The sequence below is a fragment of the Carassius gibelio genome, chromosome A1 (assembly GCF_023724105.1).
Source record: "Carassius gibelio isolate Cgi1373 ecotype wild population from Czech Republic chromosome A1, carGib1.2-hapl.c, whole genome shotgun sequence".
Classification (NCBI taxonomy): Eukaryota; Metazoa; Chordata; class Actinopteri; order Cypriniformes; family Cyprinidae; genus Carassius; species Carassius gibelio.
In genome coordinates, this window is record NC_068371.1 from 35111726 (window position 1) to 35128970 (window position 17245).

General features: G+C 36.5%; 1 protein-coding gene across 3 annotated transcripts in view; it reads right to left on the bottom strand.

Annotated features, from left to right (window-relative positions):
• LOC128018807 (serine/threonine-protein kinase N1) overlaps window positions 1-17245 on the bottom strand; it is a 44975-nt gene that overhangs the window by 3494 nt on the left and 24236 nt on the right. For all 3 annotated transcript variants that reach the window (XM_052604597.1, XM_052604591.1, XM_052604582.1), the window contains exons 4-16: window positions 15974-16094; window positions 13825-13970; window positions 12796-13009; window positions 12461-12655; window positions 11640-11749; window positions 2640-2783; window positions 2400-2475; window positions 2042-2171; window positions 1293-1380; window positions 1118-1200; window positions 953-1028; window positions 753-844; window positions 481-657 (exon numbers count right to left, since the gene is read on the bottom strand). In XM_052604597.1, coding sequence (XP_052460557.1) covers window positions 481-657; window positions 753-844; window positions 953-1028; window positions 1118-1200; window positions 1293-1380; window positions 2042-2171; window positions 2400-2475; window positions 2640-2783; window positions 11640-11749; window positions 12461-12655; window positions 12796-13009; window positions 13825-13970; window positions 15974-16094 — 1652 coding nt within the window. The remainder of the gene's footprint in view (window positions 1-480; window positions 658-752; window positions 845-952; window positions 1029-1117; window positions 1201-1292; window positions 1381-2041; window positions 2172-2399; window positions 2476-2639; window positions 2784-11639; window positions 11750-12460; window positions 12656-12795; window positions 13010-13824; window positions 13971-15973; window positions 16095-17245) is intronic.

Consider the following 17245-nt stretch of genomic DNA (forward strand, 5'->3'; position numbering starts at 1 on the left):
ATTAATAGACATACAAAATGTTGTTTGTCCCCACAATATACACTATAGTTCAAAGGTGTAGGGTCAGTAAGTTATTTTCTTATTTTTTATTTAGCAAGGATGCTTTTTTTCGACTGGATCATAAAGTAACAGACACTTACAATGTTACAAATACATTAACTCTGTTCATCAAAGAATCCTGAATATAAAAATGTGTCTTGGTTTCCACAAAGTATTAAGCAGCCAAATGTTTTTGAACTATTTGAAATCATCATATTAGTATAATTTCTGAAGGATCATGTGACACAGAAGACTGGAGTAACGATGCTGAAAACTCTCAGCTTTGCATCAAAAGAATAAATTATATTTTAATATGTATTAAAACAGAATTAAGTTATTTTAAATTGTAATAATATTACACAATATTGGTGAGAATTCTTTCAGTGGTGTGTAATTTCAGGTTAAACAAAAAGCAAAAACCTGACAGTAGGCTTTACTTACACAGCTCGTGGCTCGGTGAAGACGTCTGCGTGTATGTGCATCATAAGGTCGCCGCCTGCCGTGTACTCCATGACAAAACACGCATGTTCTGGGGTCTGGAAACAGGCAAACAGGTTCACGAGGAAGGGGTGCTGCGCACCGTTCACTGTCTCGAAAATGCGCTTTTCACACATCAAACTGAGGGAGAGACGGAGACAAACAAGAGATTAAAATTAAAAACATATTTCAGGAACAGAGAAGGAAAACAACAAGGAAAAAGTTATTTTGTTTACCTTTCTACTTCATCTCTGGCCACAATGTCTCCTTTCTTCAGGGCTTTAATGGCGTACATATTGCCTGACTTCTTATATTCTGCCAACAGAACCTGAAAGACACGGATATGATATGATATGAACATTTCAGAGGCAAAGCTAGGCAGGAAGTAGCTGTAGGATCAAATAAATGATAGAAGGCATGAAAGGTTGAAGACTACCTTTCCAAAATGACCTCTGCCAAGAACAGCTATTAGTCTGAAATCCTGCAGGCTCAAAGGAGTCTTCTTTTGTTTACTGTTCACACACAAGCACACACAAACTTAGAAACCACTATAAAGACTCAGATATACCTGGGAATCTTTATATCCTGCGTTTGAGTCTACCTGCTCAGTGAATGTGTTCTGATTTGGCGTTCAGGTGTGGTGAGGTCCGGACCAGAGATGGGTTCAGTGGCCGCTTGTCGTTCCTGTACCAAGAAGCAGAGAGAGGGGAGGAGTTACAATGAGACAGGGAGGGGTTAATGAGAAAAGAGGAGGAGTTATAGAGAGAGCATCTCACTGGAGTGCTTGTGTCTATCACATCTCGCTGAACGTCCACCTTCATTGGCGAATCATAGTCTAAACTCAACTTTTCCACCGAGATCTCCCTGTAACACACAAACACGTGTAATGACAATAAAAAAAACACATTCCAGCTAGTTAATCAGATCCACTTATTTTACAATACTAATACTGTTTAGTAAATTAGTTGCACTCTAGTAGAGGTTTAGACTTAGACTTAATAAGAGACAACTGTTTGTGTGTGCTGATTTAAAGGATAAATGAAAGCAAACATGAAAACATACAATATCCTGGTTATTTTTTCTCATATAATAAAAGTTTTTTAAATAATAATTCATGCTGTTGTTTTTTATGAAACCCATTCAATATTACTATTATTACTATTAATAATTATATATATATATATATATATATATATATATATATATATATATATATATATATATATATAATATAAATTACGCCAACCAGTAAAGAAATATTACGTAATACAATTATTGTAAGTACTGTAAAAAAAAAAAAAAAAAAAAAAATATATATATATATATATATATATATATATATATATATATATATATAGATTATTAATTTTATTTTACAAAAGCAAATGAAAGATTGCAATACTGATCTTTTAATCTTAAATCTTTTCTTGATGAAAGAAGATTGAACATGCTCAGCGGATGATCCTTTTCATTATTTTTACGTATAAATTCACCTGTATTATGTCTGTTTTTGTGTGTGCTTTACCCTGTCTGTACTGTGTGTGCGTGAAGGCTGTAGGTTCCTGTGTTGTTGACGGTTGGTATGGCATTCCTCAGTAACCTCACCCACGTGCCGATATCAACATTCATCTGGCGAGCTCGCAAGAACGCTTTACCTGCACGTGACCACAAACACACACAGAGAAAACGCCAGTTTAACCTCTGACCACTGGATGGCGCTCAACACCATTCAAGTCACTTTTTAGAAATTAAAGTCAAAGTGAAATGACATTCAAGTCAATTTTTAAGTGCAATTTTTTTGGGGATCAATTTATCATCAGATTCCTGCATTTATTGTAAACAGATAAAACAGTTATTGTCAGTTATTTAATACAGTCTCCTACCCTGTTGTTTGGAGAAAACTTTCTTCTGCCGTTTCAGCCGTGGAACCCTCTCAATCACGGGGTTAAAGAAGGTAACCTGAGGCAGAAGGATGGTACACATATTTCATCCACATATTTCAATGGAGTCCAGTTTAGCACGTTTATTTGGTTTTGGTGCATTCATAAAACAACTTCTGCAATAAGCAGTGAGGCAGAATCCCATTATGGACATAAGATACATATTTTTGAGTGTGTGTGTACCTCTGCCAACAGCAGTCCCTGTGGTTCTAGTTCTACTTGTACTTTGTGTTTCTGGTTGTCCAGAAAATCCTCCAACTTGAGAAATTTCAGCGCACACAGAGATCGGTAGTCTCTCCAGTACACTGTGATCTCCATCTCTCTAGACTGCACACATAAAGACACACAGATCAAGGAGATTAGAATCAGTATTTTTTCAGCTTCATTTAATGAATAATTGTCCAGATATTATATATACTGACCGAAAAAAAGACATAGAACCATGCAAGTCTTAATTTGCACAGCTGTTAATCATTCTGCATGTGCAATCTGCTTTTTTCCTAGATAAGAACAGCATGCCCTTGCTTGTGTAAGAGTTATTTGAGATGTTCCAGCAGTAAAGTCACAGATAACACAGCCAACGGATATAGATTTTGTAATTATAATTACAGTCTGTTACCTGGAGCTTTAATTAATGAAACAGACACTGAACCTCTAATCTGTGTAAATCTACTATTAAAGGGATAGTTCATCCAAAAAGGAAAATTCTGTCATTAATACTAACCCTCATGTCTTTCTAAAGACATAAGAACTTCTTTCATCTTCGGAACATAAATTAAGATATTTTTGACCCTCCATAGACAGTAAGGTAACTACCACATTCAAGGCCCAGAAAGGTACCAAGAGCATTGACAAAATGGAACATGTGACATCTGTGGTTCAACCATAATTTTATGAAAAATACCAACTTCATTCAACAATTCTTCTCCTCCCGGGTTACCATCTACTGCCAGTATCAAGAGTAACACAACGCATGAATGAAGTTGTTATTTATTTCTTTGAGCACAAACTGTATTCTTGTAGTTTTTGTAAAATTACGCTTGAACCACTGATGTTACATGAACATTTTAACGATGATCTATCTACGTTTCTGTGCCTTGACTATGGTAGTTCCTTTGCTGTATATGGAGGGTCAGAGAGCTCTCGGATTTCGTCTAAAACATATTAATTTGTGTTCCAAAGATGATCAAAGATCTTATGGGTTTGGAACGACATGAGGGTGAGTAATTATTGACAGAATTTTCATTTTTGGAGGGAGCTATTGTGGAAGATTTTTATTAGTAAGATTTTAATCAATCAAGAATAATCAATGTGAATCAAGCCATTTTTGTTGCTAGTTGTTTTTCCATTATAATCCTATAGGTAATGGAGAGAAAGTTGCCTACACCCTGGAATGTACAAAACGGAGGAAAAACATATGGCCAGAAACGGCCTTTCGTTATACAAAAACAAGTAGGGGCCCTCCTCCCTAGGGAGGGATCAAAATTGCAAGCATAAGGAAAAGTTTGACTATTTGGAAACGCCCTGTATAGGGTATATAATGAGATGCAACCTAGCATTTCGGGAGATCTCCTTGCAACGAGCTCTCGGCTTTGTTTTGCTTAAAATAAAGTCTTTTCTTCTGAGAGAAAAATCCCTGACTGAGTTTGATCCTTTGGAGAACCGGCAAAATACACCACAGATTTGGCACCCCAGATGGGACTGGAAAGGAGCAGAGTGGACGACTGCTTTTGAGCTGACTGATGAGCAACACACACACAGTGGTGGCCACCATAGAATAAGGTAAGCATTTTTGCTTATATAATTAGTGTGTGTTGTTGACTGGTCAGCTCTGAGTGGTAAGAACACTTAAAATCTGCTCTTCCAAATTTAGAAAAATAATATGACATCTAAATTGAAAAAGGGATTTTACTCCAGAAGAAATAACTGCATGCACATATTTGGGTTATTAATAGGAAGGCCTTGGAAGGCAACCTCGATTTAAGACAAATATGGTGTAGGCAGAAAGACATGGCATGCTGTGTGTCTGTGTTTATCGGATACAGGCATGTACTGGCCATCGGGACTACCGGGAGATTCCCGGTGGGCCGCGGTCTGGTTGGGCCGGTACGTTATGTATTTTGTTCTTAAATCATTATCAATCGAAAATATATTCGTAAGTATATTGATGTATAGTCTAATTCCGGCCTTATGTGTCTCTCTCATGGAGCCGCATGACGCTGATGCGAGCTGCGAGACGTGATGTCACTTGTTCACTGCTCATTGGCCAATCAGAATCAAGTTCTAGCCTTGAAAAGCGGTCGCGTTACAACTGCAACAAAATTCAATATGTTAAATAATAAAATATCTAAGCGTAAAGGAGGGGCAGAAGGTTGAGAGAGAGAAAACGAAAAGGACTTGAGGCAGATGCCACCAAATGTGTCAAGATAAATAAATTATTTGCTGGAAGGCAAAAGACTTAAGTGAAGATATCAGCAGGGAGGGACTTGACTGCTGAGGTGAGACAGAAGTGTAATGATACACGTAGGCTACTGCATTGTTTTGTTTCAAAAAGTTAGGATAGTCATGCTGTAATACGCCACCACTCACTGATCCATATAAATTACATTTAAAATTATCAGCTCTCATGTTCTGTCCATTACTGTCCAGTTCAGTATTTATTACAAAATTTAGACAATACTGTTTTGGCGTTAGAAAATGTGACGTGACAGATCGCTTTCCGATGATATGTTACTTTCTGTTTAAAGAGACAGTACAACTTACCGAAATGTATGCCTCATAAATAATATCGATCAATCAGTCATCAGTCAAAACAGCAGGAGAACAATTATGTCACAGAACGTTACATTTACCTCAAGAAAGCCATTTAAAGACCAAAGCAGGCAAGTTGAGAAAAATAGCAATAAGAAAGGAGTATTTCGCTAAATATGTGCACTATGGTACATATTTATTATATTTTCACCTGTCATTAAATAATTATTATAATGAAAACTGCATTATATTTTAACTAGTTATTTTTAACCTTTAATAATACCAGCTGATGCTCTATGTATCTGTATGTTTACAGCATTTATGTGAGATATATTTTTTCAATTTGTAATCAATTGAGAAAAAAATCTCTTAAAGTGCCAGGGAGAAGCCTTATACCTACTGTCGGTCTGTGTCATTAATGTGAACAAAAGACAAAGAGAAATGTGCATGTGTGTGTATATATATATATATATATGTGTGTGTGTGTGTGTGTGTGTGTGTATGTGTTAAGTGAAGTGTTTTACATTTAATTATGCAATATCTGTACCTGAAAACGGTGCTATTTATGATCTTTTTTTTCTGATTTTATTACTGACTTCACTTGTCTTCATTAATGTTTGTAACTTAATAGTTGGTGTTTATTGTGGTATTGAAATTGGAATTGTGAAATGAGATTGCAGCTTATTTACAAAGAAAACAATAGCAATTTTATTTTTATTTTTGTTTTTATTTTTGGCAGAGCAAGTACAGTTTTGAACCCTAGCATTGAGCTCTGCATTTGAATATATAAGCCAGTCTACTTCAAGGATTTTTAAAGGCCTTTGATTATGTTAAGAAAAATTAATTATAAACCACTACACAACGTTCTTTGTCTTAATTACTCTTTTATTTTATTGTAGATAAATGGTCTTTATAAATCACGTTTACAGTAGATCAGTGGTCTTAATAGCCTATAAGCAGCCAACAGGTCTGAGGTAATTTGTGTAAATTAATATAAAAAAAAGTTGCAGCTCATGCAATATAGTTACAGCAGAAATTGTGTACCCCAAGCATTAATATTTCTATTAGAATAATAAGAAGCACATCAATTAAGACCTTTAGATATTTAAAATAAAGCCTGATAAAATAATTTGCAGTTTCTTTAATTATTTTAATAGTTTTTTCTTGGTTTTGATAGTAATACATTCTAATCATAATTTTGCATGCAGATTAATGTATGTATAGACATGTAGTGTGTGTGTGTGTGCGCACGCGTGCATGAATAGTGGGCCGGTCTGGATGAAGTCCAGGGCTGATTTTTCGTCCCAGTCCAGCCCTGATCGGATAGCTGGGCCTAGGTAGGACAGTGATAAACGGATAAGCAGATTAAGGAATCGCGAGGAAAAGTCCCACGGATACCGCTTTGAGAATGTATTAGTGAAATTCTCGAAGGACAGAATAGGTGGGCCCTTAAGGAGCTCTAGGTGAGCTGTGTTTTGTTGTGTGGATGTATTTGTGTCCGGACGAATGAATGTGTGAACAAATAAATTCTGTGTTGGGTGGGTAAAAGTTGCGCACCATTCTTGGACCGTCACTTCAGGTTGGCTGGGTGGAGTTGGACGCAGCTAGTATCCACTTGAGAGGGATGAATGTATGATGAGCCTTGATAATAAAAGGACAATTAATGACTGATTATCCCTTAAATGAAGGGAAAAAGTATGCAAGAATAAGTACTCTGGCTCAATAAAGAGTGCAGAAAGTGTGAATGAGGTTAGGAAAATAGCATCAATAAAGTTTGAACCAAGATCTATAATAGATTTTTGCATTTAGGATGTCTGGGGCAAAGGGGAGAAAATTTAGTGGGAGTGAGAACAAAGGAGGACGTTTCCACAGTAAAGTTGTATTACATGGGTGGAGCAAGAGGTGCTCTCCCCTCCTGGACCATCACTTGGGAGTGATTAGGTTACCTAGACGGGGGTGGCTGGTGTTGAGAAAGGGATGCAGGAGCCCTAAAACAATAAAGTCAACTGTATGAAGGTTGTTTTAGAGAAAAATAAATACAAATGTTCCAAGAAATGGACTAATATAGGGATGGCAGAAATGGTGGAATATAGAAATAATAATAAATAAATTAATAAGATATGCATTTATTATTTAATAATTTGTCTGAATAGATTAATTTAAAAGATGCACGTGCTTAAAACTTTAAATCTAATATGTGAATACATCTAAAATTTGTATCTTGTTATCCCTGGGACACAGTATGAAAGTTAATCCATTACAGAGTTTCAGAGATTGGGCTTGTGTAAATGTCAAAAATAAAAGAAATAACTTGTGCAATGTGGAATGAAAGCAAGATTGGGTGACCAAGTTAATAGACATTTGGATTCAAAAGCTATAGGTATTTTATAATAGGAAGGGAATTAGTTGCTTAAAGAATTAGATTTAATTATTTTATTTACAAAAATATGTTGGTTAGGAAACATTAATTCACAAATACTAGATTATTCTGAATCATGTATGCAAATTTAGAAGAAAAATGATGATTGAAGTCTTTATTTTACCATATGCATGTCATGCTGATATAAAAGGAAGGTTTATTTTAATTTATTGCAGTATATTTAGATAATAAAGGTAGCAGATTTCTGCATTTTGCAAAGAAGAAAAAATGCTTGCTATTTTCCTGCAATGAAGAACTTGCTTAACTAACAAAGAATAAGAGAACTGCTGTTTTCAACCAGAGGATTTAGTTTTTATTAAGGGACCACTGAAAGAAGAGGTTGAAAAGTGAAAATTAGAAAAAGAGCTGATTGCTCAGAAACAATTTGGTCAGAAGTTACATAGGTACATTTGATTAATGCAATCTCTGAGTGTTAAACTTTCAGATGACTTCTGGAACAGTGCCTTGACAAAGGAAAGCAATGAAATGGAGTCTGTCGAGGAATGGCAAAGCAGCAAACACAGCTGCAGAGAGAAGAAGAGGGAGGGGCTGATGGATGTTCCCCTCCCCTCCTGAAAGAGAAGAACACACTTCAGCAAGGAGAAGACTGAATTAAAGCAGGAAAAGGTGAATCTTTCACTTGAGACTTTTCCTGAGGGTGAAAAGAACATTATGAAATGCAAAACTCTGGCAGAAAGCAACCAGAAGCCAGACTGAGAAGAAGCAGAGAAACAACGGAGACGCCACAACATCAGGTCTTTGAGTGCCATCACAGACTGACGACCCAATACAACAGCCCAGGCTGATGATGTCACCAGAAGGACTTCCATCCCTTCAGTGCACAGGTGCTGCATATTCAATGAACACTATAGAGACTGCTTCAAATGTTAATTATTTTATTTAATTATTTTATTTATTATGTTTTAAGCTTGATTAGTCACTGGTCTCACAGCATTTCTTTAAATTCTGTGTTTTAACTAACTCTCTCAATCTGCTTTTCAATAGGTACCAGTCCAGCCTCATGTCTTAAAGAAAAAATAATAACTTTGACAGACAGAAGTGAGTACTTAACTCACCAATGAGATAAACATGGAGCTGGATTTGGCATAGTAAGACAGTTTCATTAAACAACTAGGGGAAAATGCACAACTAAATACTTGACAACAATGCTGAGCGCATTGGGAAAGAAGAGAATAAATAAATAAATAAAAAAGGGTATCTTGATGAACAATAGGAAAAATATATATGGTTGAGAAAAATAGAAATATTGGTCACTCCATTTTGTTTAAAGGTAATTTTCTAAGGTAAAACTGAATAAAATAATATTGAATAAAAAATTATTCCAGAGATCCAAAATCATGTAATCACATATACTGTCATCACTGGGGATAACCAGATGGAAATGTTAATGGCCATGGATCCAAGATTTACAGAGATCTCCAATCCTCTTCTCAGAGTCGCTCATGAGCAATAACAAAAAAGTATTTGACTAAACTTTAAATTAGACAAACACATGACATTTGAGAAATGATAATTGGCTCTCTCAAATGCCCAATGCCTAGGCCTAATATTCTAAACAAATTCATCTATGAGATTTTGAAAAAAGGGAGGAAAGAAAGAAAAGAAAAGTTTTTGGCAAAAAAAAAAAAAAAGGGGGAGTGAAAGTGTGTGAAAAAGTATGAATGATGGTGTTGTATGGCATGAAAGAGAATGTCTGACGAGACACTGAGGCAATTCAATCAATTTGCCCAAACAGCTGTATACAAATTTGAATGTGGGTCCACAGGGCAAATTTATGCCCAGTAAAATAATGACCATGGATGTATTTGGTTAAGTTTCCTGGTCAGTACCAAGGTCTTTGTTGTGGCAGAAATAAAAACAGTGCCACACATGCGCAGCGTATAACATGGGAAGGCAGAGCAAAGCAAGCTTGCTCTGTCCACCCCACATCTAACTTCCTTTTCAGCATATCATGATGGAGCTGATTGTGTCAAAAGGATGAAATATTATCTTTCTGACTGTTAAAATAAATACAGTGGGTTGAGTGTTTTCCAGGGCAAAAGACCTATGCTACTGAGCAACATAAGCCTAGATAAATTATCCATTAATACAGTGGAACTCAGTTTACAAAACAAAGAGATAACTAAATAAGCAAATTGTTGAGAATAAAATTGAAAGGAATTAAAAAATAGTAAAGACAGCACTGAAATTGTGAAAACTCAAAAAGGGGCCAAGACAGCCCTCAACCCACATTACATTTCCACAGGTCACACCAAGAAGGACGACTAGCAAGAGGAACAAATTAGCATGCTTGATAACACTAACAAAAAATTCTTAAGTTTAGGTGACAGCAGTTCCAGTAAGGCCAAGGAATGCTTCGCTCCATCAAAGGGAACCAGTGAGGGTGCAGTAATGATCTCAAGAGAGCCTTGCATTAATCAGCAAAACGGTTACAGAGTGACACCTGAGTTCACATCTCTAACCTTAAAATAATCCAACCAGCTTCAACAACTCCACACAGCATGAAGTGAGGGATGAAGGGCGTGCTAGTAACGACCCACCCTTGCCAACGAGGGAAAGACCATTGCTACGACTCGCAAAGAGTCTCCCTGGTGAAGATGGAATGAGAGAGTGATGGGACTGCTACTGAGATCAAAATACTTGGGTGCAGATATGAGCCAACAAATGGAAAAGAAAAGGTGGAAAGAGAATTTTAAGTAATGGTAGATGAAGAATTTGAAGGTTATGAGAAGGGAAATATGGATGTAGGAAGATTTGAAGGGAAAATAGAGCAACAAATAGAATGAAAGGAGCAAAATAGAAAAGCTCAAGATTTGTGAATTGAAGAAGGAAAAGTATGTGTTATGTTTGGGGAAAATGCTGTATTTATAGAAGGGAGCATTTAATGAAGAACTGATCAAATTGAAAAGGCTAAGAATGGTAGATAAAGAAAATGTTGGAAAAGATAATAAAATGTAAGACTGGTTTGATTTACAGTTAAGAGCATGTGGAGCATAGTTTATAACTAAATAGGGAAAGTTTTTAGGTATGGCATTAATGACAGGAGATTTACTATTTTACTGTATACTTCCTATATTGAGGTCACTAGTCAAAGCCACAGTTAAGCAAATTAAATTCAAAGATGTCAAAATAATGGGAAATTGATACATAAGGTATCTTAGCTGAAGATCAACTCTTATAATCTTGTGATATTCAATGTGTGATGGGATTTGTATTTGTATCTGTATGTATTTTTATGCCTTTTATACAAAACTGTGATAACCAGGTAAATGCTGAACCATTTGCACATTCATGCTTTTAACAATGTTTACTATTAAAGAAGGGTTAGGGAGACTGGATCTTTTACTCACTCCATGTCAAATTAGGAGAGAGATGTTTGGTCCAGTAATCCCTCAGAGTGGAATTTCATAATCTAGTCACTGGTGATAATACAATGTGACTTATTTAGTCACTAGGTAGTGTAAATAATATGACTGGATTATGGAGTAGCACTCTGGATAAAAATAATCAAATGTGAGACTTATTAAGTCTCAAAGGGGAGAATATGTGGAAGATTTTTATTAGTAAGATTTTAACCAATCAAGAATAATCAATGTGAATCAAGCCATTTTTGTTGCTAGTTGTTTTTCCATTATAATCCTATAGGTAATGGAGAGAAAGTTGCCTACACCCTGGAATGTACAAAACTGAGGAAAAACATATGGCCAGAAACGGCCTTTCGTTATACAAAAACAAGTAGGGGCCCTCCTCCCTAGGGAGGGATCAAAATTGCAAGCATAAGGAAAAGTTTGACTATTTGGAAACGCCCTGTATAGGGTATATAATGAGATGCAACCTAGCATTTCGGGAGATCTCCTTGCAACGAGCTCTCGGCTTTGTTTTGCTTAAAATAAAGTCTTTTCTTCTGAGAGAAAAATCCCTGACTGAGTTTGATCCTTTGGAGAACCGGCAAAATACACCACACTATCCCTTTAAAACAGAACTGAACTCACTCTCTCCAGCTCTATGGTGAAGGTCTGATCCCAGCCCTGTTCTCCAACTGTCTTCCATGCCGTCTGACCCACGACTGTGTTATCCAGCTTCAGTACTGCGCTCACCTCCGCTGCACAACAGACATGAATACAAATTATCTTTTAATTGAGATCAAATCAAGTAGGGATGCACGATATTGGATTTTGGCCGATATTCGATATGCCGATATTTTCTAAATAATTTTGGCCGATGCCGATACCGATATCGATATATATACAAATATATACTGATATATTTACAAATATATACTGATATATTTAAACTTTAATTTTACTGAAGAGAAATCCATGTATCTCTTCTGTACTGATTCTACCATAAATTTATTATTTTACAAATGTAGACAGACATTCACATCTGAAAAACAGGTCAATTATTTCACTTGGAGAATATCGGTTTGGCTCATCGGCAGAAATATTCATATCGGCCGATACCGATAATGGTCATTTTAAGCTTTTATCGGCCGATACCGATGTTGTGCCGATATTATCGTGCATCCCTAAAATCAAGGTCAATATTTCCTGATTTCTCATACACTTTCTGAATGATTTTTGTGAGTAAAAGCTCAGTAAGTTTGTTGAATACATCAACCAATCACTCGTCAGCATGATAATGCAACACCCATGTGTTATTAGCTCAGATGCACTACATCCTGTTCTGTTCAATGCGAAGCTGTCGTCGCACATGACCGACACAACAGAACTAGTAAAATCAAAACTCACACATCATCATGGACTAATCACACTATGAATGTAACATCCTCCACACACACACACACACTCACAGGAGAGTTCGTCTGTTTTGGGGGGTGTTTTTCCGCTAACACTGCCGCTGCGACTATACAAGCCTTTTCCACTTCGCATAAAGGACCGCCCTTCTCCCGGACTGTAACACGGCAGCAAAACCTGGCTGCCACGGGAACGTCCGGGAACCACCTCCATCACACCCATACAGCCCAGCAATGTGACCTGAAGAGTGCCTGCACACACACATATACACACACACACACACACACACACACACACAAAACTCTAATTTTAGAAGCCAGTATCTGATGACTTTGACTAATTGAAATCAAGTAAACATCAGTTTACAGATGTGAATGATGTTTTTGAATACCAGTGAGGGGAGAGGGTTTGGAGAGGGTGCTGTACTGGTTGTGCAGGTAGGGGGCGCCGTGTCGAGAACTGAACGCTGGTGAGGAGGCTAACACCAGCTCCTCTTTGATAACAGATGCTTTGGGATGATCCTCAGGAAGTTCTGCTAACCGCCGATCTAATGAATCTCTCAGCAGATCCAACCTCTGAGACGACTCGCTCAGACGACACTGAGCCTGTAGAAGCCGAGAGAAGAAGACATGGGGAATGACGTATTAAAAGAGTGCAGGGACATCAAAACGTCAAATACTACGTTAATACTACGATAATAATAAATATAACTTAATGACTTGCTGAATTAGACTTAATTAATGACTTAACTGGAAAAAGCAGTGTTTATTTAATTAAGATGTATTAAAAAATTTACTCCTTTGGAATTCATGCTTATATGCTGATTTGCTCAAGAAATATTGCTTATAATTATCAATAGTAAAATCAGCCATTTATTATTTTTGTAGACACGGTGACGGTGACACATTTTTTCAGGATACTTTGATAAATAAACATTCAGAAGAACTGTATATAGTATTTGAAACTATTTTGTGTGTGTGTGTGTGTGTGTATTGACTGCTTAGCCATCAACCAAATGTAAGAATTTTGACTGATTAATACAATCAGTATATTTCTATTTATGTTTTCATGTTTGATGCAAGGTTAAAATATATTTTATATATGAAATATATTTTATATATATTTGTTAACTCAAGGGTGCGTATCGACACCTGCAACCACACGCCTAAACATATTTCACTGAGCAAGTGTAGCCCTGAGTATTAATTTTAATTTAATTAATTTTTAACTGTGTAATGACTGTTGTCTGGGAACAAAGATCATTATTTTGACATTACTGGATTGCACGGAGTTCTGTGTAAAATTGATCTTGTTAAACTCAGGTTCGCCTTATCATCTTATCAGTTAACAGTTATTGTTCGGATAACGAGTAGTCTGGAAAAGGTCTGGAAAATCCCTAATATATAATAGAATATAATACCTCTGACATGGCCTTCTTGTCCTGTACTTTACTGGCTCCAAGAAGTCTAAGGACATTTTTTGCTCCCTCAGCGACGGCGTGCTCTACGCGGTAATGGTGTCTGAGCTCCTCAATCCGTAGCTCCAAACCACATGGGTCAGGCTTTCCTGGAGAGACACACACAAACAGACTTATTAGGCTATCAATAACACTCCCACAGTGAACTATACAAGCTATTAGCCTGAATGGGTCAGAGCCATTTCAGCCCTTGTAATGAAACCGCAAGGAAGAAGAATATCATTTCAAAATTAATCCACACAATACAGAATTCAAACTGCAAACCACACCACCTCTTCTGAATAAGAGAACATTTATATATAAGGTGCAAAAACTGAAAGTATACTGATAATGCTATTTAAAATGGTTTTAGATGAAGGCAAGTATGTCACACTGCAGGCTGCTGCCAGCAATGCATGAAATGTCAACTACCCATTAATCATAATGAAACTGAACTGAATGTGAACCCATACAGACATCAAGTCTAAGATACAATAAAAGGTACATGAGGTTGTGTGCATCTGTCAGACTTTAAAGAGGATGAAGAATAATTTTAGATCAGGACTTGTGAGTTTCCATATATTAATTACTACACTTATGCAAACTAGGAGAGATGATTGTAGATCAGCCGAGGACTAACATGATGCCAGCTTCGGACTTTTAGAAATAAGAGAATTATTAAGCATAATAAACTGAAAGATATAGATGATGTGGTGTTATATTATTGTGTCACACCATCAAAAACATTGACATGCTGTTCCGGGTTTTACATAAACATATATTTCATCTGTTTGGTTCTGTTTGAAATATAAGCAGTTCAAAGCAATCCAGTCAATCAATGAAAAGATCCTGAGTGCATGGAATACTGTGAGTGTTTAAAAACTCTCTCTCAGTGTCTAGCATTATTGAGACTACAGGCTGTTTACTATTTCCAGATTTCCATATATTTTTTATATAGTTGAGATTAGAAAAGTGTGTGCTTGTGTGTGAGCTAGTGTCAGTGTTACTAAAATTATTTATTGATGTATCACGATACTTTCCCCATGAACTTCTTCAAATGACTTCAGGGCAAAAAAAATGAGGAGTTTGAGGGAATATATCACTTGAATGAGTGGATTTATAAAGAGGGATAATGAGACAGTATTGAAGGTTTGACTGCAGAGGTGTTTGTGTCCTAATAAGGCATGAAGCTGAATGCAGTGACAATTTCGGAAACAGACTCTCGTACACATTGAAGGTGTGTGTGTGTGTTTGTGTGTGTGTGTGTGTGTGTGTGTGTTTATACAGGAGTATTAAAGAATGTGTGTTAACTAATGCTGCTGTGAGTCTGTAATATTGTTATTTCATATGATACAGTCTCTGTTCTGACTGAATTATGCTATAATCAGCTATAATTACTGCAAAAGCATGTAAAGATTAGGTGTATGCAAGCTGTTTATCATTTTTAATTATATTTTGCAATATATAATCAAGGATGATGCATGTATGTGATCAAAAACACATATAATGTAAAATAACTATTTTATTCCTGAGATGAATTTTAATATGGTATTTAGTACATAGTGTTAAAAAAAATTAATTTACAAGTTTAGGACTGAAAGCTATTTATTTAATAGTTACTGGAATACATTTACTTTATATGAAAATAAACCAATTAAATGCTTTTATTTATATATATTTAAACATCTAAGTGTTTTTATATTACATCTTCTTGCTGTAAACTGTTAATCAAGAGGTGTGTGTGTGAAGCGAAGGAAAGAGTGGGAACTGACCTTCATCCGTTTCCTGACCCTGTGTTTGCGTCTATGTGTGTTTGATTCACTCCAAGTCACATGAGGTCATAACACACACCTCTTTTGATCTGCATGACCTGTGCTCTCTGCTTATGTGTGTGAGTGTATGCTTCCAGATTGCATAAACACCGTCCACTCAACCAAACACACTCTGAAAACACACACCACTCGTCTTCTGGGATTCAGGTGGTTATTGATCTGTTTAGTTTTCTGCTCATGTAAAAAAAAATCAGACTCTAAAAGCAACAACGCAGTAGCACACACACACACACAAACACACACACAAACACACACACACACACACACACATACAGCCATACCCTGTGTATCATCATTGTGTTCGTAGGCCTGCACTGCTTTCCGAATCTGCATGCGGATGATGTCAATCTTTGTCTTGCTGTCCTGTAGCATCTGCTGAGCTGTCTGCAACATCTTCTTGTCCTAAAAGCATACACAAACACACACCATTGAAATTAGTAAACGGTGCATAAACATATTTTGACAGAAGGGCTCTTTTCTAAAATAGGCCTTGCTGCCACTAGAGTTTGAGTATGAATTTTGCTAACCTAACAGTACAATACCCTAAAATTCAAAAACAGACAGCACACACATGAGATGAAAAAAATAATTTGTAATTAAATTGAACTATGTGATATTGATGTGTCTTGTCTCATCCAGCATCTTCCCAGAACACCAAGTTAACCGCATTTACACTGTGAATACGCAAGTGATGCCTCTGTAGGTAAACTTCTATTCAGAAGTATGGGGTCAGCAAGGTTTTTTTCTAAAGAAATAAATACTTTCATTCAGCAAGGACACATTACATTTACATTTAGTCATTTAGCAGACGCCTTTATCCAAAGTAACTTCCAAATGAGGACAATGGAAGCAATCAAAATCAACAAAAGAGCAATGATATACAAGTGCTATAACAAGTCTCAGTTAGCATAAACACAGTACACGTAGCAAGGGCTTTTAGATAATACAATAAATAAAAAGAAAACAGATAGAATAGAAAAAGAATAGATCCGGTCATTCCACCAGGAGGAAACATTTAATCTAAAAGTCCATAAAAGTGACTTTGTGCTTCTTTGGGATGGCACATAAGTCTGATGTAATGAATTTAGGTAAAGGGGTGCAGAGCCAGTGGTAGTTTTGTATGCAAACACCAATGTTTTGAATTTATATGCGAGCAGCTATTGGTAGCCAGTGTAAACTGATAAACAGAGGTGTGACGTGTATTCTTTTTGGCTCATTAAAAATCAATCTCGCTGTCACGTTCTGGATTAATTGTAAATGTTTGATAGAACTGGCTGGAAGACCTGCCAAGACAGCATTGCAATAGTCCAGCCTGGACAGAACAAGAGCTTCAGCAAGGAGATGTGCAGCATGTTCCGAAAGAAAGGGCTTGATCTTCTTGATGTTGAATAAAGCAAATCTGCAGGACCGGACAGTTTTAGCAATGTTGTCTGAGAAAGTCAGCTGATCATCAATCATAGCTCCAAGGTTGCTGGCTATTTTTGAAGGAGTTATGGTTGATGTGCCTAACTGGATGGTGAAATTGTGATGAAACGATGGGTTTGATGGAAACA